Genomic DNA, 25,097 nt, shown 5'->3' on the forward strand with positions numbered 1-25,097 from the left:
TTTTTGGAAATTATATTTTTAACAAATTTAAAATACATTTCCATGAATGTAATTGGTTAATTTACACATTTTAAATTATGATTTTCCTTTTCCTTGATAATTCCTATGAATAGTCAGGACGATTGACTGGAATTTCTACTAGGCCTAGGCTACTCGTGGTCGAGGACAAGTAGGAGGATGTACTATTGAAAATATAGGGAACGAGGCAGCGAGGAGAAGTTTGTTTTCTTGTCAGTTTAGTAAAAGCAATAAACAAACTTGCAATCGGTGATAACCCTAGCAGAACAACCACATTCCTGATACGATGTATGACAACTATTTTCCACGGATTACAATGTTATTTTCTATCGTATCCAAAGCTCAAGCTTTATTCGAAACGCCCATTTTTGCCTCTACTAAGATGAGAGGAAGCAGTGGTAGAGCGCATGCTCAAAGCGTCGTTCTACGCAAATTTGCGCCAACTCCATGGTGAGGATGAAGCTAGCACTGTCAGGGCTGATGCTTTGCTAGCATTTATTCATAACAACAATACCAGCTACAGTTTCTGCGCTGTTTCCCCCGATATACAAGGATAATACTTCATCTATTTGCAATTATATGTCAGGTATGTGAGCTATAGGTGTAAGATTATATTATTTTATTATGGAAGGGATCAAATATGCCTCTGTAAACAGCATTATAGCTAACGTTAGCTTCAACCACAGGCGTAGGGACAAGCACAACCACCATGTACAGTACAAAGCTAGGCCTCAGTAAGGACTAAGGCCAAACGCCGAATATCTTTTATCCAATTTGGAAACAAGAGGAGTACTTTGTCTTTTTGCATTACACGGTTGGGACAACGTGGAAGATCAACAATTCAAGGCTGACCAAGCTAAGGATTTCATGAAGAAACGACTCTTCGTCTTTGAACTGTAAAGGGAGGCATTGTATTGAATCTACCTCGGAAACAACAAATAATGTTTTCCAAAAACCATTAACTAGTTAACTAATAGGGACTTGTTTATTTCCCCAAGACTGTTGTCGTTTTAGGAAATAATCTGCTTGAAGGATTCGTTATAAACGGAGCTCTGATTGTTTGCTCACTTCGGCTGTTTGAATGTGGGATAAAATGGAGACCCCAGCGATTGTCTATGATCTTGACACCTCTGGTGGTCTTATGCAGGTAAAGCCTTTACTGTTACTATCACGATGACAAATGGTTATAACATGTTTGTGTTGTTTATCTAGTAGTATTTAGCTAACTCACTAGCTGGTATATAGGACGAAGTGGCAGTGCAATGTTTGTAGCTAACTATCGTTACTACTAGCTAGCTAAGCTCTCTAACGTCGTTAGCTAACTGCTGGACGCCATTGCTCTTTCTAGCTAACCTCTGCCAGAAGTCATGTTACCAAACCGTATCAATTCAAACCATTGACTGAAATTGGTACATTGCAGTTCATTTAAATGTGGTTTGTTGTTGTATGGCAGACTTGCCACTACAGTAAATACGGTGCAACAATGTAGGTAGCTAACCAGATCTATCACTGCACTATTTCCCTGATATTTTAGCAAATACAAGCATTGCTTGCGCCTCCCAAGTCTGAAGATGGAGAAAAAAGAAGTCGGAAACCAGATAAAAATGCCCGGAGAGCAGGGAGAGCCACGAATCACGACACTTGTGACAGTTGCAGAGAGGGAGGCGACCTCCTCTGTTGTGATCATTGTCCCGCCGCCTTTCATTTACAGTGCTGGTATGCTTATATCTTTAAATTTACAGTAATGACTTCCCGGTGTTGCTAACAACTTGCAAGGAAGGCAGCATTTGTGGTTGCCAAGTACCCAAACGACTCCATGGAGTTGAGCACAGACAATCGTGTTTTTAAATGAGCCTTCAATACTTAAAAAATTACAATTCTTAAACCCTTACCATGTACCTATGTTTGTCCTCTTTTGCGAAACTTTGTTGAAATCCATAGTTTTGAATAAAACGTTAATCAAATACGAAGTATGGATTTCAGCAAACAAAAAAGCATGCAACAACAGAGGACCAACAGGTACAAGAATTTACACTTTTTGAAGTAATGAGTCAGTTAAATATTTTTTTTTAAACTAGTCTGCACTCATATCCTTGAAGTAGTTGAGGAGCTTGGCTACATGTGTGGTTGTCTAACAACTCAGTGGGTAGCTGACTACTGACAGACAAGCTCCTAGTAGCTCTTGTTGGCTAATCTAATGCACATTCTTTGCCAAATTGTGGCGCTGTAGACTGTTTTTCAAAAATATTCTGCCACCTTATTATTTAGACCTACATGTTAAAACTCCGTAGCTTTGTACATGTTAACACTCCGTAGCTTTGTACATGTTAACACTCCGTAGCTTTGTACATGTTAACACTCCGTAGACTTTGTAAACATGTTTAACACTCCGTAGCTTTGTACATGTTAACACTCCGTAGCTTTGTACATGTTAACACTCCGCAGCTTTGTACATGTTAACACTCTGTAGCTTTGTACATGTTAAAACTCTGTAGCTTTTGTACATAACTACTATGACTTGTGTTGTTGGCCATTTTTCTGTAGACATGTCTGCACTCAATTCTGCACTTAGTTACTTAGCCTTGCTTCTCTTCAGTCAAGGATGACATCTTTTTTTGCATGCATTGTCTATGCCACTTACTCGTCTCCTAACAGCCATTTCCAGTATGTAATGAGCTTGCGGATGTTGGTGAGGTTTAGTCAAGTATTTCTGCTGAAGCAGTGAGGAGCTCTGGGAACCTGGCAGTGCAGCCTCACTGACGATATGAATAATCATTAACCATGGCATGTGCTGCTGGGAGCTAAGCAGACCAGAGCTGGTGGCATGAGGCACCTACCAGAGCAGAGGCCTTTATCCTCATAGCCTGCACTACAGTATATCATTTTTGCCTATGAGTTCTGCAGGGTTATTTTTATGTATTTTTTTTGCTCATTGTTAAGACTTCTTCTAGGAAAGTGTTATCAGTGCCGTTCAGCTGTTGCCACAACGGTTTCATCGATCATGAAAGGTTTTTGCTGAGGAAAGTGGATTGTTTATTTAATCTTGTGGTCCTCCTTTTTCTTGTGGTGCTCATCACTGCAGTCTTTGTCTTTCTTGGAAAGCTTGAATGAATCCATGTTAGTTTTGGACCAGCAGCCTTTTCAATAGATTCAGCACATACTTTTGCCACTGAATCACGAGACTGTGTCCCCAGGGGCCTTGGAACTCTGCCTAAAAAGAGCCTATTGAATTCATTCCCTCACCTGGCTTTCATCGGCTACAGGTCTCTAGCATTTTCAGTCATTTCAATTGAGAAAAATGGCCTTGGAAAATGCCATACCTCTGGAAATTGTAAACTAGGCTACATTGTGAGGGCATTGGATGTTATGAATTGCTGATTTGCATTGAACTTCCTTGCCAGCTGTTTTGCTAATGCTTAACTTGTGTTGAACCTGCAGCAACCCACCCCTGAGTAAGGAGATGCTGCCCCCTGGAGACTGGATGTGTCATCGCTGCATGGTGCGCAGGAAGGTGAGTTAAGTCTCTGATGAAACATGGGGAGAAATAACCTTTTTGTTTGTTAAGTGTTATCTTGAGTGCTTCATTCATCTGGATAGGTTGGTGAGACTAGTATAACCACTGCTTTTCAGACTGTTTACATGTTTTTCTTGTGTCATAGAAGCGGGAGCTGAAGAAGGAGCAGATTAATGGTCTGCTGGAGCGCCAGCTGTCTAAGCAGTCTTCCTCCCCTGCAGCAGAGTTAGAGCTTGCCTCAGGCACCCTGAGGCTGGACCCCACGGCAGCAGTAGGAGGCACCACAGGGCTGAGGGCTACAGCAGTTGCCCAGGTCCGTCTCCTGGAGAGGAGGCCCAGCAGCAGACCCAACACCCCCACCTCCACCGCCTCCACAGACACCCCCACGCCATCGGAGCAGAATTACATGGATGACGACATGCTAGACGTGGAGGACGACGCCCAGGGCTCGGAGCCCGAGAGCTCCACCCCACACCTCAAGAGGCCCTTTGACCTTCTGATAGCTGCTGCCATGGAGAGGAACCCCACGCAGTTCCAGCTCCCCAATGAGCTCACCTGCACAACTGCACTTCCAGGAACCAGTAAAAAGAGGAGGAGAGATGAGATGACAGGAAAGAATGTGAAGCGACCGCAGCACGAGCTGGACCACAATGGGCTGGTCCCACTGCCAGTGAAGGTCTGCTTTCCCTGTGGAAGGTATGGACAACAGCAAGGCCAGTGTTTTAATGACAAAATATCAGTGCCTTCTATTGAACTTAATTTTTGTGTAGGCTAACTGGGATTTTTTGGGCACCAGATGTTGCATTCTTACTAAGCTTGGAGAATGAATCTGGAAAGAAGATATCTTGTCCAATTATATGCAGATCACACACGATTTCAGCTGTTTACTATGAAAATATACAATATGCCATTTATTATATTGAATGCAGCGCCATCTTCTCTGGCTGGGCTAAGTAAAGCATTCAAAAGAGCAAACAGTGCACCATTATAGGACTCTCAACTGCCTGTGGAAAGAGGAGCTGTAATTACTAGGAAAATGGTACAGTCTCCCAGTGGAGAGGGAAAGGAAACGACAGAAGGAGACATAACAGTATGCAGACTATCATCTTTCCGAACGCATGGCTTGGTCTTAAATGAGAGGCAGGCACCCCATTGGAACAGGGTTTTGGATTCAATAGCAGTACACATCTGTTCAGCAGACGTTTTTGTTTGAAGGCATTCCTGAATGCCAAACAGAGTTTGTGTTTTGTCTTATTTGTTTTGTTTGTTTTGTTTTTACAGCAGTCTACTAGAATCATGATATAAAGTAATATTTGCCTAGTTTCTTTTTTCTTTTTTCTAATATTTTCCTTGTATTGGGTTGTGCGGCTGAGAATCTTAAAGCTAGTTAGTTATTTGATCATGGTGGACGGGGGAGATGTATTCAACAGTTGCCTGACTGACCGGCTACCCCATTTTTTTTATTTTTATATAAAAAATAAAAAAAAGTTAGAAGAGTTGTAGAGTTTGTCTTGACATGTTTTCGGAGGCACCACAATGTTGCTATGTGTTATTTCTGACCCTCTAGAGCGCCTCTATGGGCTGGCATCAGAGCCATGGCTATGTCAGGAATACCACAGAATTCAGAACCACATGACTGGCCAGAGAGAAGGGGGAATTCAAACTATCTCACTGAGCATTTTATATATTCTGGAATGATGAGCCTTGGGGCCTGGCTTGGGGTCTCTACCACAGATACACTGCCAGGATTCCAGACAGTGTTCAAAATCATTCATCTCTTGTCCTCAAGTGATCCCCTCTTTCACTAAACTATTAGGACAAACTAACCCTAGCTCTATTTTGAGGATATTTTGCAGTCTACTTGTTTGACATCAGTCGTATATCTAACCCATCATGTTTTTGTCAATCTCCTCTGTTTGTGTTGTAGGAGCTGCAGGTTGGCACCATTAATCCAGTGTGACTATTGCCCCCTTTTGTTCCACATGGACTGTCTGGACCCCCCTCTTACTGCCATGCCCGTGGGAAAGTGGATGTGCCCCAATCACATAGAGCACATGGTGGTAAGTCATTTTTGTATTTTATTTCACCTTTATTAAGTGCGGTTGTGCAAGTAAGCTCATAGTCACACACAACCACGTGTTGAAACATGAAGTTTTAATGGTATTGACCTGGTTTTTGTGCCCCTCTCTCCCAGCTGAAGCAGAGGAGCCTGACGTTGAGCGGCCGCTGCCAGCTGTTTGACCAGTTTCAAGACAGGATGTCCCAACACGCCATCAAGGTGGATTTCCTGCAGCGGGTGCATCGTCTCAACCCCCCCGTTCGCCGAGGAGCCCACACACACCTGAAGAAAACCCTCAAGGTCAGCCTATTAGGCACTTTGAAATATAACACACCACCTCTGTGTTCACCATTGTCACATCCTGTAACTCAATCTATCGTGTGTGTCTTGACAGGTCCCTGATGCTATAAAGTCCCAATACAAGTGTCCCCCGGCCATGATGGCCCCTGCTGGGATCCGCAACGGGGAGCTGATCTGTAACGGCTGTCCAGAACCCTCCCACCAGCATCTTACACCCTCTCAGCACTTAACGAGTGAGGACGAGCAACAGGAGGTAGGACACACTGGAGCGTTACGCAGCAGTGATATACAATGTCTCATGATAATAAACAAATCCAATGTCTTTAATACTAATTTAATGTGTTTTGTTTTCCTGTATTGTCTCCCAGTGGCTACGTGACGTCATCACACTCCAGTGCAGCATAGTGAGACATCTATCGGCCAAGCAGAAGGAGAAGCCATCATCTGAGTGGGACTCTGAGCAAATGAACAAGGCCGACATCAAACCTTGTGGAACAGCAGAGGAGGACGGTGCAGTGTGCACTTCTAACAGGACAGAGTCGCCAGCCTCCAAGCCTAAGGCTGACAGTGCAGCATTTTGCCCCCAGGGGGCGCCTGCACTCAAAGAAGGCAAGTGTAGCATGTGTACAGAGAAGCCTTGTCATTACTGTGGGCCCAGTAATGTTAACAGTCCTCTGGAGCAGCTGGCTCGGACCAATGGGAGTTCAGAGGCCTGCAGACAGGACGACCTCCACAAACTGAGAGAGCCCTCGGGTCCTGATAGGCCTGTTCCTCAGACACCAGCAGCCCCTGGCCCGGAGTTACCCAACCACACTGGAAGAGCTGTGGTCAAGACTGAGAAAACCCTGTTAAGACCCTGTGCAGTGACAGCATCCCCATGCACCAGTCCCTTCAAACCAGAACCCAGAGGTCCCTCTCCACCTCACAGACCCTCCCAAGGCACTGAGGGCCCTGCTCGGACCACTAGCAGCAGCACKGCAGCGACCCGTGCCCTCACCCTACCTGGAACACCATACCAGATCAAGGGCACGACCAAGCTGGGCTCCACTGCCCCACCAGCAGGTGGAAAAGTCAGTCTTGATGCTGTGACCCCCAGGAGTGGTTCTCTGCTCCCCAGCTCTTTCTCTATGGGAGACCTGTCCAGCTGTCTGAAGGCTGTGGCAGACTGCCACGGTGGTAAGTCTCACCTGACGTAATAAGATCGACATTTTGATTGGTTTCACATGTGAATAATTGGTGAGGAGAAGTTAGATCCACACTAACTGAATTCACTATATCTCTAACTTTGATTATTTTCCAGAGATTCAGATGAGTAGTCTAGATGAGAAGTTTATTGAACTCCTGGCCTGGCAGAGGATCCAGCAGTTGTTTGGCCCTAAAGCTCCTTCCCCTCCACAGAGCAGCTGTATCAGCCTACCTCCTGTGCCACAACCCCAGCCTACGGAAGGTAAGAAACACTTGTTCATTATCAAGACCACCACCACCCAGTGTTCCCTATATCGCTACCTCACTCTGACTCACTGGCCATTCCCTCACTAACCCTACCTCGCCGTCTTCACGCCAATCATTCTTTCCATTTCTATTGACGTCCGTTGCTTCTATCCCCCTTTCATCGTTATGTTTGTAATTTCATCCCTCATTTGAATTAGTTTGTCCTATATTGTTAACTTTGATTGTTCTGTATAAAGCATCATTTTGAGGAAGTTAATGTGTTATTTATTTTCTCAGCACAAAACAAGGATATCCAGGCCAGGGCTGTGTTTTATCCTTTGACTGGGAAAGGAGGAGCTTGTAGTATGTGCTACAGAAGCCTGTACATAGGAACTGGTAAGATTCACTCTCAGTCCCAGATAACCCAACATGACCCAATAGCAGGAACTCCTTTTCATGTAATGGTGTCTTCCATCCCTGGCAGATTTAGCTGACTTGAGGCTGTGTCTTGTTGTTTGCAGGTGCTGACATGGACGTGTGCCTTACAAACTATGGTCATTGTAATTATGTGTCAGGCAAACATGCATGCATCTTCTATGATGAGGTGGGTGGCTCATTTATTTCACATTCAAACATGTTCTTGCTATTGGAAACAATTTTACGATAAGTTGTGACTTATCATGTGATTTATCAACATATAAATATGTTTCAGATTTTTATTTTCTTGCTTGAGGGATTATTTTATTAGCTGCTCTGTAAATTGAATATTTTATTTTGTAATTTCTATTGCCTCGATCAGAACACCAAGCAGTATGAGCTTCTCAACTACAGTGAACACGGGACCATGGTGGACAATGTGCTGTACTCCTGTGACTTCTCTGAGAAGACTGGCCCCAGCCCCTCCAGCAGCCTGGTCTCCAAAGTGCAGAACATTATCAGTGAGTGGAGCTCCTCTGTCATCGCTTCCTATAGAAACAGGAAGGAAGTAGTTCACCTTTTAGTAATGACCATGATGGCATGTTTCCTAATGTTGTTAAAACAGAGACGGATCTGCTTTAACAGAGACGGACCTTGCTTTAACACGGTCTGATTGTTTGTAATGTCTTTTACCCACAGAGCGCTGCAAGAGGAGGAAACAGGAAGTGGAAGGTGCGGGGGAGCCCATGGTGCTAGAGGAGGGGGTGATGAGCCAGTGTCAAGGGACTTCTTCCAGATCCTGCTGTGACTGCAAGGCCAGCAGCTCCAGTCTGATTGGGGGCAGTGGGGCAGGCTGGGAGGGCACTGCCCTGCTCCACCACGGCAGCTTCGTCAAGCTGGGCTGCATGCAGTTTGTCTTCAGTATTACAGAGTTTGCCTGCAAGCAGCCTAAAGAGGAAACTCTGACTTCCCCAAACACCACCTCCACTGCCACCTCCCAGAGCCAGGAAGAAACAGAACCCTCTGACAAGCACACCTCCCAGCTCCACCAAGTGCCAGTGACACAACCTAACCCTGTCCCCTAGCTCTATGTTCCCACGTCAACAGAACCAGGCTCAGCAGCTGTACTTGTATACTGTATAAAAAAGGGAAAGCTTTCTTATTTTATGTTCATACATTTGCATGAAATTAAGTATTTTTAAGGCTCATATTTTGTGGGCAAGTTGCACATAGAATTTATATTTTTTGTAAATGGAGAACTTTGGCATTGAAAAAAGGGATGGTTTATCGTAGACATGCAAAAAAACAAGCAACGTCACTTGTAAAGTACCCAACTAGTTGTATTTTGTGCCAGTAATGATACTTCTTTCTCTGCAAATGCTACTTTTATTTGCTCTTTATCATTTTAGTTTGTGTACTGTATTTGAAAATGTAGTTCAGATGTTTGTTTTGCTACTATTGCACTACATGTAGCAGCTATATATTCAAACGTATGTGTACACATCCATGCTTATACATACATGGGTGTGTGTGTGTTTTAAATATCCACACACAAATGTACATGATCAAGAATTCTTTTTCAACAGAACAAGGGAAGCATAGGATTCTGTATGCAAACTCAAATTATGGCCATTTTGGCTTAAATCTGTACAGTGCTTCATGTGAATTTTGTGCAGTAGTTTTCAAATGTGTTTAGTCCAGTTTTTTTCAATACTATGTCAACATAGTAAATGGTCTGTTTTTAGAAATAACTCATCAAATGTTTATGTACTCTGTAAATACAAATCAACTTTGACTTTGTTTCTTGTCTGTCATAATGTAAATACCTAAAGGTTTTTAAGAACAAGCATCCGTGAGCACTTTGGCTTCTGTCATTTCATTTGTTGCTAACAACCAATTGTAGATGTAGGCTACATAGTACATACTGTAGCGATCCTTTCCTAGGTAAGCTAGTGCCGATCTCCCCTAAATGGGTTAACCTTATTGGAGCAGTGGTTAGCAAGCTTGCCTGGGAGACCCACAAAGGGACATTCCATGTCATCGTTTGCTACAATGGTGTCAGGAGTGGGATGACGCCTGTTAGGCCATTGGAGAGTTGTGTACATGTGAGGGACTTCATAAAATTAAGAGTGGGGGGACACTCCCAAACTGAGGAGATAATGTAGCGACCTTTGTTTAGGTAAACTCGTTTGCCAAGACGGGTTCAAGAACCGAAAGGCGTTTTGCACTGTCTCTGTTTGCTACAATACATGCAGTAAATACACTCATTTTTGGCCGCATTGTTTAACGTTTTACCATGGTCTGTGAGTAGCTTGTAACTCAATGTTTGTTACAGTGTATTAACGTTGCGCTTAGCTATGTTTGTTCCGGTGAAGCTTTGAACTATGTAGTGTAGGTTTGAGGTCAACTAGGATGTTTSTTATTGTACGAGGAAGAGAGCGTTTATAACCACTAGGTGGCACGAAAATGACCTTTTGCCAAATTCTTGAACCATAATCTACTTGTTGCATAACTTTTATAAAGAGGGAGTGCCAGGACAAAGGGCGCGTTCATTGCCTAGCGCAACAGCTACATCAATTCCCATGCCGATGTAGTTCATACTTATGCCCAGTCAGAGAAAAAGTACTGTACGAAGATGTTCACACTGCTTCTTGTTAGCGCTGGACTCATCGCACTTTATGTACTTCGTAATTGGTATCTCAAACGACCAAGATGCAAAAGCAATGCCAAGTTGCATGGGAAAACTGTAATCGTCACTGGTGAGTTCGTGCATTGTAAAACAATGTGACACTAATGGTGGGCAATTATTCATCGTCTTGTACAGTCAGTAAGTGACCGTTATCTAATGTTATGTACCGTTATTATTGGTGCTCATATGGGACTGATTCCGCATTTCTTTGCTCAATTGTAGAATTGTATTTAAAACATTTGGCGTTGGACATAAACTAGACGTCTATGTGGGTGTGTCCCAATGGTGTCTCCAGGATCTAACACGGGCATTGGGAAAACAACAGCAATAGATCTGTCCAGAAGAGGTGCCAGGGTTATAATGGCCTGCCAAGATAAGCAAAGGGCAGAAGCTGCCATCAGTGACATCAAGAAGGTAAGAGAGGTGTCAGAATCCATGTCTCACTCCAGATGTCTGGTAAACAGTCGAACCTTGCTGTAGTTACATGTCTTTGACTGAGGGGGTGCCAGTGGATCATACATGGACGATATTACTGTAGTTCCCCTCAGTCAGGTMTACTCCTCACACACTGTCCCTCATTCACATTTTACAGATAGTTGTGCTCTGGTCACTTTAGCTGATTAATTTGTTGACGGGTTGGTTTATTAGTCTCTATAAAGTGAGGGACACAGAGCATCTGACTGGTCATTCTTACTTTCTCAGGAGACTGGGAACAATGAGGTTGTGTTCATGGAGCTGGACCTTGGAAGCCTACAGTCTGTGCAATCTTTTGCTGAGACCTTCCTGAAGTCTGTTTCTTAATATCAAATMTATTTATATAGCCCTTCTTACATCAGTTGATATATCAAAGTGCTGTACAGAAACCCAGCCTAAAACCCCAAACAGCAAGCAATGCAGGTGTAGGACATAAAAGAATATACAGCAAACCTGCATTAACAAAGCAGTGAAAGTGTATTTCTTTTGAAAACATTGGTCCTCTTTATGCAGGGCTTATGAATGGTGGCAAGACAAAGGATGGCGTGGGAATGAGCTTTGGCGTTAATCACCTCGGCCACTTCCTGTTAACTGTGCTGCTGCTGGACCGTCTGAAGGAATGCGGTCCGAGTCGAGTGGTGACTGTCGCCTCCAAAGCTCATGAGTATGGCAAAATCGATTTTAACTGCCTGAGTACCCACAAAGACCTGGCTGTTGGAGAATCTGACTGGACTTTGTTTAAGAAGTATAGTCATGGCAAGCTGTGTAATATGCTCTTCACACACGAGCTTGCCAAAAGACTGGAGGGAACAAATGTCACCTGCTACAGCTTGTGTCCAGGTCAGTGCTTCAACACTTTATAGCATGTAAGCAAGGCCGGATGGTATGTACTGTAACTGTGCAGAAATATACAGTATGCTTACTAGTTCTGTTTATTTTCTGTCACAGGAGCAGTCAAGACAGAAATAGGCCGCTATTCAAGCTTCTTGTGGTGTATGATGTCGGCACCTATCCTTTCGCTCATCTATATTGAATATATATATTCTATATATACTAGTTGGCAGAAGAGAAGAAGGGACAAAGAAGGGACAAAGTGGGACAAAATAAGSACAGAAGAAAAGGGAAAGGGGACATTAAGGTGAAGCAGTCCTCTAAAGACACAAAAGACAATAATACAAGAAACAACACTTCTATTGCCTCTCCCTCTACGATACGCACTTCCGGTTTGGTTTGGAGCGAGTAGTTGCATTCCGCTTTGCTCCACAGGTAGTATTACAGGTAGTATTACATTTCATTTCATTACAGTACAACAGTTTGATTTGTTTGATCTTAGCTGGCTACATAGCCGTCTTTGTATCCAAGATAATTATGTAGTCTAGAGTAATTGTCGAGGTTACCTAGCCAGTTAGAGGTTACCTAGCCAGCTACACTTTCAAACAAAGTCAACAACGCAGCCACTGCTAGCTAGCCTATTTCACCAGCCAGCAGTACTATATCATTTTAGTCAATAAGATTTTTTGCAACGTAAGCTTAACTTTCTGAACATTCGAGACGTGTAGTCCACTTGTCATTCCAATCTCCTTTGCATTAGCGTAGCCTCTTCTGTAGCCTGTCAACTATGTGTCTGTCTATCCCTGTTCTCTCCTCTCTGCACAGACCATACAAACGCTTCACACCGCGTTGGCCGCTGCTACTCTAACCTGGTGGTCCCAGCGCGCACGACCCACGTGGAGTTCCAGGTCTCAGGCAGCCTCTGGAACTGCCGATCTGCGGCCAACAAGGCAGAGTTCATCTCAGCCTATGCTTCCCTCACAGTCCCTCGACTTCTTGGCACTGACGGAAACATGGATTACCACTGATAACACTGCTACTCCTACTGCTCTCTCCTCGTCTGCCCACGTGTTCTCGCACACCCCGAGAGCTTCTGGTCAGCGGGGTGGTGGCACTGGGATCCTCATCTCTCCTAAGTGGACATTCTCTCTTTTCTCCCTGACCCATCTGTCTATCGCTCCTTTGAATTCCATGCTGTCACAGTTACCAGCCCTTTCAAGCTTAACATCCTTATCATTTATCGCCCTGCAGGTTCCCTTGGAGAGTTCATCAATGAGCTTGACGCCCTGATAAGTCCTTTCCTGAGGATGGCTCACCTCTCACAGTTCTGGGTGACTTTAACCTCCCCACGTCTACCTTTGACTCATTCCTCTCTGCCTCCTTCTTTCCATCCTCTCCTCTTTTGACCTCACCCTCTCACCTTCCCCCCCTACTCACAAGGCAGGCAATACGCTTGACCTCATCTTTACTAGATGCTGTTCTTCCACTAATCTCCTTGCAACTCCCCTCCAAGTCTCCGACCACTACCTTGTATCCTTTTCCCTCTCGCTCTCATCCAACACTTCCCACACTGCCCCTACTCGGATGGTATCGCGCCGTCCCAACCTTCGCTCTCTCTCCCCGCTACTCTCTCCTCTTCCATCCTATCATCTCTTCCCTCTGCTCAAACCTTCTCCAACTATCTCCTGATTCTGCCTCCTCAACCCTCCTCTCCTCCCTTTCTGCATCCTTGACTCTCTATGTCCCCTATCCTCCAGGCCGGCTCGTGCCTCCCCCTCCTGCTCCGTGGCTCGACGACTCATTGCGAGCTCACAGAACAGGGCTCCGGGCAGCCGAGCGGAAATGGAGGAAAACTCGCCTCCCTGCGGACCTGGCATCCTTTCACTCCCTCCTCTCTACATTCTCCTCTTCTGTCTCTGCTGCTAAAGCCAATTTCTACCACTCTAAATTCCAAGCATCTGCCTCTAACCCTAGGAAGCTCTTTGCCACCTTCTCCTCCCTCCTGAATCCTCCTCCCCTCCTCCCCCTCCTCCCTCTCTGCTGATGACTTCGTCAACCATTTTGAAAAGAAGGTCGACGACATCCGATCCTCGTTTGCTAAGTCAAACGACACCGCTGGTTCTGCTCACACTGCCCTACCCTGTGCTTTGACCTCTTTCTCCCCTCTCTCTCCAGATGAAATCTCGCGTCTTGTGACGGCCGGCCGCCCAACAACCTGCCCGCTTGACCCTATCCCCTCCTCTCTTTCTCAGACCATTTCCGGAGACCTTCTCCCTTACCTCACCTCGCTCATCAACCATCCTTGACCGCTGGCTACGTCCCTCCGTCTTCAAGAGAGCGAGAGTTGCACCCCTTCTGAAAAAACCTACACTCGATCCCTCCGATGTCAACAACTCAGACCAGTATCCCTTCTTTCTTTCTCTCCAAAACTCTTGAACGTGCCGTCCTTGGCCAGCTCTCCTGCTATCTCTCTCAGAATGACCTTCTTGATCCAAATCAGTCAGTTTCAAGACTAGTCATTCAACTGAGACTGCTCTTCTCTGTGTCACGGAGGCGCTCCGCACTGCTAAAGCTAACTCTCTCTCCTCTGCTCTCATCCTTCTAGACCTATCGGCTGCCTTTGATACTGTGAACCATCAGATCCTCCTCTCCACCCTCTCCGAGCTGGGCATCTCCGGCGCGGCCCACGCTTGGATTGCGTCCTACCTGACAGGTCGCTCCTACCAGGTGGCGTGGCAGAATCTGTCTCCGCACCACGTGCTCTCACCACTGGTGTCCCCCAGGGCTCTGTTCTAGGCCCTCTCCTATTTTCGCTATACACCAAGCACTTGGCCTCGTCATATCCTCACATGGTCTCCCTATCATTGCTATGCAGACGACACACAATTAATCTTCTCCTTTCCCCCCTCTGATAACCAGGTGTGAATCGCATCTCTGCATGTCTGGCAGACATATCAGGTGGATGACGGATCACCACCTCAAGCTGAACCTCGGCAAGAACGGAGCTGCTCTTCCTCCCGGGAAGGACTGCCCGTTCCATGATCTCGCCATCACGGTTGACAACTCCATTGTGTCCTCCTCCCAGAGTTGCTAAGAACCTTGCGATACCTGGACAACACCCTGTCGTTCTCAACTAACATCAAGGCGGTGACCCGTTCCTGTAGGTTCGCTGCTCACAACATTCGCAGAGTACGACCCTGCCTCACGCAGGAAGGGCGCAGGTCCTAATCCAGGCACTTTCATCTCCCGTCTGGATTACTGCAACTCGCTGTTGGCTGGGTCCTGCCTGTGCCATTAAACCCCTACAACTCATCCAGAACGCCGCAGCCCGTCTGGTGTTCAACTTTCCCAAGTTCTCTCACGGTCACCCGCTCCTCCGCTCTCTCCACTGGCTTCCAGTGAACTCGCATCCGTTACAAGACCATGGTGCTTGCCTACGGAGCTGTGAAGGGGACGGCACCTTCCGTACCTTCAGCTCTGATCAGGCCTACACCCAAACAAGGGCACTGCGTTCATCCACCTCTGGCCTGCTCGCTCCCTACCTCTGAGGAAGTACAGTTCTCCGCTCAGCCCAGTCAAAACTGTTCGCTGCTCTGGCACCCCAATGGTGGAACAAATCCCTCACGACGCCAGGTCAGCGGAGTCAATCACACCTTCCGGAGACAACCTGAAACCCCACCTCTTTAAGGAATACCTAGGATAGGATAAAGTAATCCTTCTAACCCCCACCCCGTAAAGAGTTAGATGCACTATTGTAAAGTGGTTGTTCCACTGGATATCATAAGGTGAATGCACCAATTTGTAAGTCGCTCTGGATAAGAGCGTCTGCTAAATGACTTAAATGTAAATGTATATGGACGCAGAATCTGGGGCCCAGACTACACTCTACTGTGCCCTCCAGGAGGGTATAGAGCCTCTGAGTGGATGCTACTTCTCCTGCTGTGCGTGCAGTACAGAAGGTGAATGCCAACGCCAAAGATGAAGCTGTGGCCAAAAAATTGTGGGAAGTCAGTGAGACACTTTGTGGCATGTCTTAATGCAAACACAGAGACCCTGCTTTTCACTGTATTAATCAGGGCCAAAACCCTGGTGGGACAATCCTGAAAACGTGTTGCTTTTCCTGATAATTTTTTACAGAGATGTATTCAAGTCCAATTGAATGCTGGAAATCTGTTCCATTCCGTTACTCTTAAGTGTGGCAGTGGGTGAAAGTCAAAGTTATACTGAAAAGATTGAATCGATTGATTGAATATTGAATTTTTTTAAAAGCTTGGCATATCCTCTCCCCTTGTGTCAAGACTGCTACTTAACTATTCCAGAAAAACCCTAGGCCTAGGTGATATGTCTCTGGGGAAGTGTCTCTGTCCCACCACAGTCAAGTTCAATAGGCAGAGCCACTGGTAATAAAGGGAATTAAAATACACACCATACCATCTTTGCCGATTTATTGTATTGTCTACACAACATTTCTTATAGGCTATACACTGTTTCATGCAATCAGACATAGGCCAACTGTTACTAAAATAAAGTAATAAAGTTACCTTGGGAAGATTAGCAGTTTAGAGATGCTTTGGCAGGTACACTAGTAGCCTAAAGTGTAGGCCTGAGTATGATGAAAAAGCTATACAAGATTTCACACAGCACACTCTAGGATGACCATTAATTATCTAAACACTAGGTGAGATACATAATACCTATCTGAGTTCGATTAGATTACAAAACCAAGGACTACTTAATTTATCATTTTTTGCTAATGTATGTAGACTCCAGACTGAGGAAAAATAAGGAGAAATCCACACAATGCGTCTCTGACCACCTCCTGGGTCAGAATTGCTACGTTTACACAGGGAGACCAATTATTATTATTATTTTTCACTAATTTGCCTTTTGATCAATCACATCAGCTCTGAAAAGATCTGATGTGAAAATATCTGATGTGATTGGTCAAAAGACTAATTTTAGTGGTGGAAAAAGTACTCATTTGTCATACTTGAGTAAAAGTAAAGATACCTTTATAAAAAATGACTCAAGTGAAAGMCAAACAGTAAAATACTACTTTAGTAAAAGTCTTTAAGTATTTGGTTTTAAATATACTTAAGTATCAAGAGTCAAAGTATAATTATTATTTTTTAAATCCTTATATTAAGCAAACCAGCCGGCACCATTTWRTTTWTTTTTTTTCATTTACGGGTAGCCAGAGGCACACTCCAACACTCAGACATAATTTACAAACGAAGCAGATGCTTAGTGAGTTTGCCAGATCAGAGGGTGTAGAGTTGACCTGAGATGTTCTCTTGATAAGTGTCTGAATTTCATAGTCCTGCTAAGCATTAAAAATGTAACGAGTACTTTTGGGTGTTAAGGAAAATGTGTGGAGTAAAAAGTACATTCTTTAGGAATGTAGTGAAGTAAAAGTTGTCAAAAATGTAAATAGTAAAAATACCTCAAAAAACTACTTAAGTAGTACTTTAAAGTTATTCTGCCTAACCCTTGTGTGGTGTTCGGGTCTGTGGGACCCATTTTCAATGTTTACTAAAATAAAAATAATACAATGAATTATTTTTTCAACCTGAGACTCATTTGCCTTGCCTCATTTTCTGTGAAGAACATGTAAAATAACCAATTTTCATTGAGTACACACTGTGCACCCCCCTACACATTTATATTACATATGTGGGGTTACAGTTGGGTCCACTGGACCCGAGGGTAATAKAAGTGTGGGGAAGTGTGTGTGTAGGTGAAAACAAGTACAAATTWATTTTTTATTTTTTTATTTCATCTTTATTTAACCAGGTAGGCTAGCTGAGAACAAGTTCTCATTTGCAACTGCGACCTGGCCAAGATAAAGCAAAGCAGTGTGACACAGACAACAACACAGAGTTACACATGGAGTAAACAATAAACAAGCCAATAAAACAATAAACAAGTCAATGACACAGTAGAAAAAAGAAAGTCTATATACAGTGTGTGCAAAAGGCATGAGGAGGTAGGCAATAAATAGCCCATAGGAGCGAATAATTACAATTTAGCAGATAACACTGGAGTGATAAATGAGCAGATGATGATGTGCAAGTAGAGATACTGGTGTGCAAAAGAGCAGAAAAGTAAATAAAATTAAAACAGTATGGGGATGAGGTACGTAGATTGGGTGGGCTATTTACAGATGGACTATGTACAGCTGCAGCGATCGGTTAGCTGCTCAGATAGTTGATGTTTAAAGTTGGTGAGGGAAATAAAAGTCTCCAACTTCAGTGATTTTTGCAATTCGTTCCAGTCACTGGCAAATGAAACAAAATGGTTTGCTGTGTGCCTTCACTCTGTCTTCCTCCTCCCRGGGCCTGCTGTTTCAACATAGCACCAATAACCTGTCTATCTCCCATACTGTCTGTCTGTCTCCCACMTTTCTCGCACTCTTTACCCTTTGTTGTGTGTGAAACTACAAAATGTCTTGCGGGAACCTGCACAATGGTATTACAATACATTATGTCGATACATTGTAAGAAATTCTGTATATTCCCACACTCTACCCTTGCCAGCTGCAAATTGGGGGAGGGACACAACAAATAAACAGCTTTGCATGTGTGGATCCTTACCACAATCAGTATGGCAAAAATAATCTCTGCTCAGAGGGCCTTAGAAATCATTTTTGAAGAGAGAGAAGCTGGTGTGGAAGGAATGTCTTCTACTTTGGAAGATGAAGAATTTTCCAAGTATTAGGATCAAGTTGGAGTCTGACAGTGAGTTGGAAGAAGAGGATGAGATTGACCCTCAGCCAGCCCCAGGACCAGGCCATCAGCAACCAGCTCATCAGCAGCCTGCAGGAGGAGAAATATGGATGTCAAAAAATTGTGAAATTGAATGGTCTTCTTGCCCAAGGAATGAGCCACCCCGCATGGCTGCCAATGTGATAAGGATACAACCAGGGCCGACGCGGATGGCGGTTACTCATGTGCAGGACGTAAAGTCTTCATTTGAACTGTTCATCCCAGACACCATCCAGAAAATCATTCTGGACTGCACTAATTTGGAGGGACAGTGTTTTTTGGAGAGAGATGGAAGGAGATGGACCAAACTCATTTACATGCATACTTTGGGGTTACACCTTGCTGGTGTTTTCAGATRGAATGGGGAATCCACAGAATCCCTGTGGGATGCAGAAACTGGCAGAGAACTTTTCCGTGCAACAATGTCTCTGGAAAACTTCCACATTATTTCCAGGATTATCCGCTTTGATAACCGAGACACCAGACCAGCTCAGCGGCATAGAGACAAGCTAGCTGCAATCAGGTCAGTGTGGGACAAGTGGGTGGACCGCCTTCCCCTGTTTTACAACCCTGGGCCCAACTTTACTGTTGATGAGCAGCTTATGCCATTTAGGGGCTGCTGCCCCTTCAGGCAGTACATACTGTCTAAACCCGCAAAATATGGAATCGAGATCTGGGCTGCCTGTGATGCTGCTTCAACATATGCATGGAACTTGCAAGTGTATACGGGGAAACCAGATGGAGGAGACCCTGAGAAGTACCAAGGAATGCGGGTTGTCCTGGACATGACACAGGGACTCTGTGGCCACTACATCACATGCAATAACTTTTTTACTTTGCACAAGCTGGGACAGAAGCTCCTCAAGAYGAAGCTGACGATGGTAGGAACAATACAAAAAAACAAGCCAGAGCTCCCAACTCAGCTGTTGAATACACGGAACAAGCCTATTAGTTCCTCTAAGTTTGTGTTCATGGCCGACACGTCCCTAGGGTTCTACGTGCCAAAGAAAGGCAAAAATGTGGTACTCATGAGTACACTGCATAGGGATGTGAGAATCTGTGGCCAGGAATATCAAAAACCAGAAATCATAATGGAGTACAATGCCACAAAAGGAGGAGTGGACAATTTAGACAAGCTGGTGACTGGCTACAGCTGCAAAAGAAGAACCCTACCCTGGCCACTTGTGATACTCTTCAACATCTTGGACATCTCGGTGTACAACGCGTTTGTTATCTGTATAGCGTGGAACCCAGATTGGAACAGGGGGAAGCTACAGAGGAGATGGCTCWTTCTCAAGGAGCTGGGCAAGGCATTGGTTAGACCTCAAATCCAGAGGAGGCAACATATCCCAAGGGCCCCAGCTTCTGCAGCCATCGCGAGGAATGTTGTGTCTGCGACTATTCATTAATGTGAAGACTGTTGTATTATCAAATCAATTCTCTGTGTAATTATTACTTGATTAAACTAATCATGTGACTTTAATTAACTAGGAAGCCGGGGCACAATGAAAAAAAATTGTTTATAGAGTGTCTATTTCAGATATTTTCATAACTTATCGATTAGTCAATGTATTATTACCTCATCAGTCTCATATCTGAATGTCGCAAACCCTTGGATATCTGCACGAACCCTAGCATAAATTATGAATCAGTGATATACAAATTAGCTTAAATATTTATTTACTAACTAACTAATCAAATCACAGAAATACATGAAAACACACACAATTAGTTTCATGTATTACATGATACAAAGAAAAAGTCCCTYGCGGATAAAACTGATATGCCGGCTTGGTAGACAAAGGAAAGGTGGTGTGGACCGCTCAAGAGCGGGAAARTTATAGCTGATAACTACACTCATAGAAGTTACTAATACCTTACAAGAACGACCGCTCATTTGAAAATAAATTGCTATTTACATATTTACGAGTGCATGTCTTGTTGTCTCTCTCTGTGGTTGCTGGTCCATCTGCTGGAGAGTCAATCGACAGAAAGTCTCTGGTTGTGTTCATAATGGATACGTCAGGTGTACCCATGGTTGTCGCATAGAATAGATGTTTCGGCGGTTGTCTGTATTCTTGCCCTAGGCTTTGTACATTTCCGGCTGCAGACTGGTAGTTTGACGGCCTAGGATTTCTTACTTCTGTAGTGAATCGAAAGTCTCAGAGTTTAACCATTTCCAGCTGTGTAGCCAATGCTCCACGCTGTATGGTCTTGTCCTTTGATAGAGTTGTAGTGCCAACCATTTCAACATGTAGCGTCAGCTGCATGTTTTCTAGTCTAATGATCTATAGAATTGTATCCATTCCAACGTGGGGACTCCGTCCCGGCGTTCTCTGACTTAATGTACATTTTGGGGGAAGTGGTTTTATACTCTGTGGAAAAAGGGGCGATTCCATGATGCCTGATGTAATGTCTGGCCTCACGGGGGCGTGGCCACTGACTAGTTAAAACTTTAAATCTTAACAAGGATCTTGTTCAGAAAGCCAACATCACATTACATCTTCTCACAAATAGTTTCATATTTACTCATTCATTTTATCCAATATCTAGATGTAAATCTGATAATTGAAAAGTGTACACAAACAGAGATACAGTAATGTGGGTTTCCTGTCCCTCATGTGATCACCAAATGAAACACATGACTGTACCTTAAGTGTCCATGGACCACTCCCTCATTCTCAAAAATAGAAATATTGTTTAATTATTCAAACTTTTGATGCCCAAGGGTCTCTCTGTGTTCCACAGTTTACTTTCCAATCTCGAACACTACAGAGCATAGGGGCAGTGTATTTTATGACCGACCATAAAACAGCCGACTTCCCGCTCTCCTCCTCTATGAGAGAGAGCACGCTGTAGAGCGGATCCACTCTTACCTGATCCTTCAGATCGTCACAGGAGAGTTATGACAGAAGGAAGGATTCCACCCGACCCACAGAACCAACAACTCAAATACAAGAAGTTAGTGTGAGTGATGTTGTTGCATGTGTGTGTGTCTGATTCTCCTACCTTGGCCTGCTTTAGCTATATATGTGAGTGAGTGAGATGTTAGTAAAATTCCTGAACTAAATTATTTCAGCATTCTAGATTGCAGCCGGTAGCAACAAGAAGAAGCGCTGCGATGTGTGTGGACCCAAGAAGGACAAATAGACACAGTACACATGCATCAAGTGCAATAAATACTTTGCAACACACACAGAGTAAAACTCTGTCCCTCATGTGGTGTGTAGACCGGCCTTAATTTGTGTTCATTGGGGCTCATTTATCATTTTCATAAAATACTGTATGTAAAATGAGTCCTTCCAATGTGTTCAGTCCAAAGCAATAAACATCAATAGTGGAGAGAAAACCTTGTTTCATTTATATTTGCTCAAGATAAACATGATTTATTCCACCCATGTCTTGAAAAAATTTAAATGGCAAATATCAACCATGTATGCTGTCTATATTGCTTGTAATTGATATATCAACATCTAACTATTAAGTGTTTTAACATAAATTGTTATATTTGTATTGTTTTAATTAAAAAAACAATAATTTTGTGGGTCCATCAGACCTGTGAACATTGGGTGAATAACAAAAACATGAACACCACACAAGGGTACTTTACACCACTGCCAATTAGTGGAAATAATATCAGAATTGTGTTGCCTGTCTAAACCTTGACATTAATGTGCAAGATGTGCATCCAGATCTGAGGCCATGTCTATGCTTGACAGTTTATGCAGCTTTGTATTCTGATCATTGAGTTCTAATCACGGAATTTCGAACACGTCATGCGTCTACACCTACATTGAAATGTGTCTACCGTGTCCATGTTGTGTCTGGATTCCCTTTTCCCGCGCTATATTGAAATGTCTGTATGCATTCTGCAAATGATGGAACAGGCTAAATCTGATAATAACACAACAACTTGATGGCAGTAGCCAACTACTGTAGCTAACTAGCCAACTAACCTCTGACAAGCCAGCTAGCTAGCAAAGCTGAAGGGATTGCAAACAGGATAGCATAACTCTTGCCAAACAATAAATTGTTTTCCTAGTAATGCTGGCTAGCATTTATGAAGCCAGAAAACACTTTAATGAAAAAAGATGCCTCTCGCTCCTGAAACACGTTTTCTGGAGACAGTGCTGATGTGCTGATGACATCGCCCACTGTATGCACTTTTGGTTGCCTGATTGCATCCAGACTGAGGAGAAATCCATACACAATGGGTCCTGGARCACCTCCTGAAGTGGTCAGCCAGATCAGAATACAATCTGATCACAATGCTACTTTTGTGCATCTAGACCATAGCCGCGGGAAGTAGTGTTTTTTTATTCAGAATATTTTTTTATTACGATTTTTCAGGGGGTGCTGCAGCACCTTCAGCACCCCCTGAAGAATCGTAATAAAAAGATATTCTGAATAAAAAAACATTAAAAAAATAATAATAACAAAAGTAGTGCACTGGGCCTTTACTCATCCTGTATTAGAGGACCAATATAGCCATCTGTAGTTGGGAAAAACTTTTTTTTCACAAAAGTAGTGAACTGGGCCTTTACTAGTCATGATTTCCTCGATCAAAGTTTGTACTGACAGATGTAGCCTATTGAATAGCCTATCATTACAGGGCTCTACAGGATGGTAGATCTCCAGGAACAGGGTTGGAGAGCCCTGTTATAAAATATGCATAAAATGCAACCTCCAATTGCAACGTCTGCCTATGCCCACACATATTATGTCAAGGAAATTGTATATTTTTAATTCCCTCAAACACCAAGTTAGGCATGCCTAATTCCAAAATAGGCCGTCATCACTGTCAATCTGAATGATAATTATTCACGTTTTACCAGTGAAACTGCATCTGCATGCCAATCATTTGATTGATCTCAATCAGTTTCATAGGAATAGCCTATACATTTTGATCTTCTTGAACTACTGTTTCATGAGCGAATTAGTGCAGAGGATGTTAACAAAGTAGTAGCCTTTCTTGTATTTTGTTTAAATCAAAGCATATATTCTGCCTGCTGGCTCTGTTGAGTTTTGATGCATAAGATTTATTTTTGACTATTTACCTTCAACTAACCATCATAAAATCTCATTAGAAATGAGGAGGTGTTTTTGGTGAAACAGTAACATTAGCCTATATGCATACTATGCTATACTAATTTGGTTTTGTTATGTAAAATGCYAATTCATTGTTATGTGATCTTGCAAGACATTGATTCAGCTTTGATCTTACTTTACTAAACGAGCACCATTGTGAGAAGTGATCATCTTCTATTTGTAATACTAATAAAGGATGAGTAGTGTTATTGTAAATGATTGGAGTGCCCTTCATGGTTCTGAAAGGACAGCGCTAAATAAACTTTGATTTGATCAGCTTGAACACATGGTTACAATACACCCTATTACAGAATAAAAGAAAACAGAGGGGTGAACTATCAATTCATATGATTTATTTGCATAGATTTAATCAATAAATCAATTGACCAAGTAGTGAACATGAATCATTAATACGTAGAGTTGCAGGATGTTAGTTTTAAAACAGCTATAAAATAAAGCTTTTGGTGTAGTGTATTCATGCATCTAAATAAACTATAATCTAAATGCATTATTACCTTCATATTTTGATAGCAGAAGTCACATGTAAGTGTCAAGTGTTGACACAGCGTCAGTGGTCTAGACCTGTCTTTTTAATGCGACCATGGTATTCTGAGCAGAAGTCACACAAATGTAGATGCGGCCTCCTTTGTGTCAAGCACACTASGAAGCAATTGAATAGTAAATCCGGACAGGTTTGTTCAGAATATTGTACCTCCGTGGAACCAGTGGGATAGGTAGCCTAGGTCTCACAGGTAACAAAAAACATGCATTACAACTAACCACGTTATATTCACTTCTACGAGGTTAGATAGAGATGTGTCACACGACCGTGCAAAACCATCATGCTACCTTTATTAGTTGCAGCTGGTGTAGTTGCATTGTACATTCTCTTTGTTGAAACTATTTTCAAGAGCTCAAAATGTAAAGCAAATCCAGCGATGGCAGGGAAGTCTGTAATAATAACAGGTAAATTAGAAAATATTTTGTCCTTAAAATTGTTTGACTGCTTTGAAGGCCAATATTCCCAGAGACTGATCCGAATGTCAGTCTTGCCATGACATTGTCATTGTGAGAGCTCAATATCTTATCATCAGTGGTGATTTTAGCATGTAAATCTTGGTGGGTTAGGCCTAATCCCTGACCTCACTAATGCTCTTGTAGCAGAATGGAAGCAAGTCCCCACAGAAATGTTCCAACATCTAGTGGAAAACCTTCCCTGAAGAGTGGAGGCTGTTATTGGAGCAATGTGGGGACCAACTCCATATTAATGCCCATGATTTTGGAATGAGATGAGCAGGTGTCCTCCTACTTTTGTCCATGTAGTGTATCATTAATTATAAGTCCAAAAATGAATGTAGCAACTGCTGAATGCCCCTTTAATCAAATAACCCTTGAACTGTTTTAAATTGCGCCAGGTAGCCTAGCGGTTCAGAGCGTTGTGCCAGTAACCAAAAGGCCGCTGAATCAAATCCCTGAGAGGACTATAAGTAAAAAATCATTGTGCCCTTGAGC

At 43.4% G+C, this 25,097-nt stretch overlaps 1 protein-coding gene and 2 pseudogenes across 1 annotated transcript; all 3 read left to right on the plus strand.

Moving 5' to 3' along the window:
• Positions 1-416: 416 nt before the first annotated feature.
• Positions 417-9,539, plus strand: LOC111981145 (PHD finger protein 12). The gene is made up of 14 exons (XM_024012306.2): positions 417-914; positions 1,017-1,165; positions 1,553-1,734; positions 3,457-3,529; positions 3,678-4,228; positions 5,460-5,592; positions 5,727-5,891; positions 5,986-6,144; positions 6,260-7,067; positions 7,192-7,338; positions 7,620-7,718; positions 7,844-7,926; positions 8,122-8,260; positions 8,439-9,539. Exons 2-14 carry the CDS (start codon positions 1,100-1,102, stop codon positions 8,822-8,824), a joined length of 2,991 nt encoding a protein of 996 aa, XP_023868074.1. The 5' UTR covers positions 417-914; positions 1,017-1,099; the 3' UTR covers positions 8,825-9,539.
• Positions 9,540-10,244: 705 nt separating this feature from the next.
• LOC111980001 (dehydrogenase/reductase SDR family member 13-like) lies at positions 10,245-15,770 on the plus strand (annotated as a pseudogene).
• Positions 15,771-17,505: 1,735 nt separating this feature from the next.
• Positions 17,506-19,906, plus strand: LOC139029537 (piggyBac transposable element-derived protein 4-like; annotated as a pseudogene).
• Positions 19,907-25,097: the final 5,191 nt, after the last annotated feature.

The sequence above is a fragment of the Salvelinus sp. IW2-2015 genome, linkage group LG20 (assembly GCF_002910315.2).
Source record: "Salvelinus sp. IW2-2015 linkage group LG20, ASM291031v2, whole genome shotgun sequence".
Classification (NCBI taxonomy): Eukaryota; Metazoa; Chordata; class Actinopteri; order Salmoniformes; family Salmonidae; genus Salvelinus; species Salvelinus sp. IW2-2015.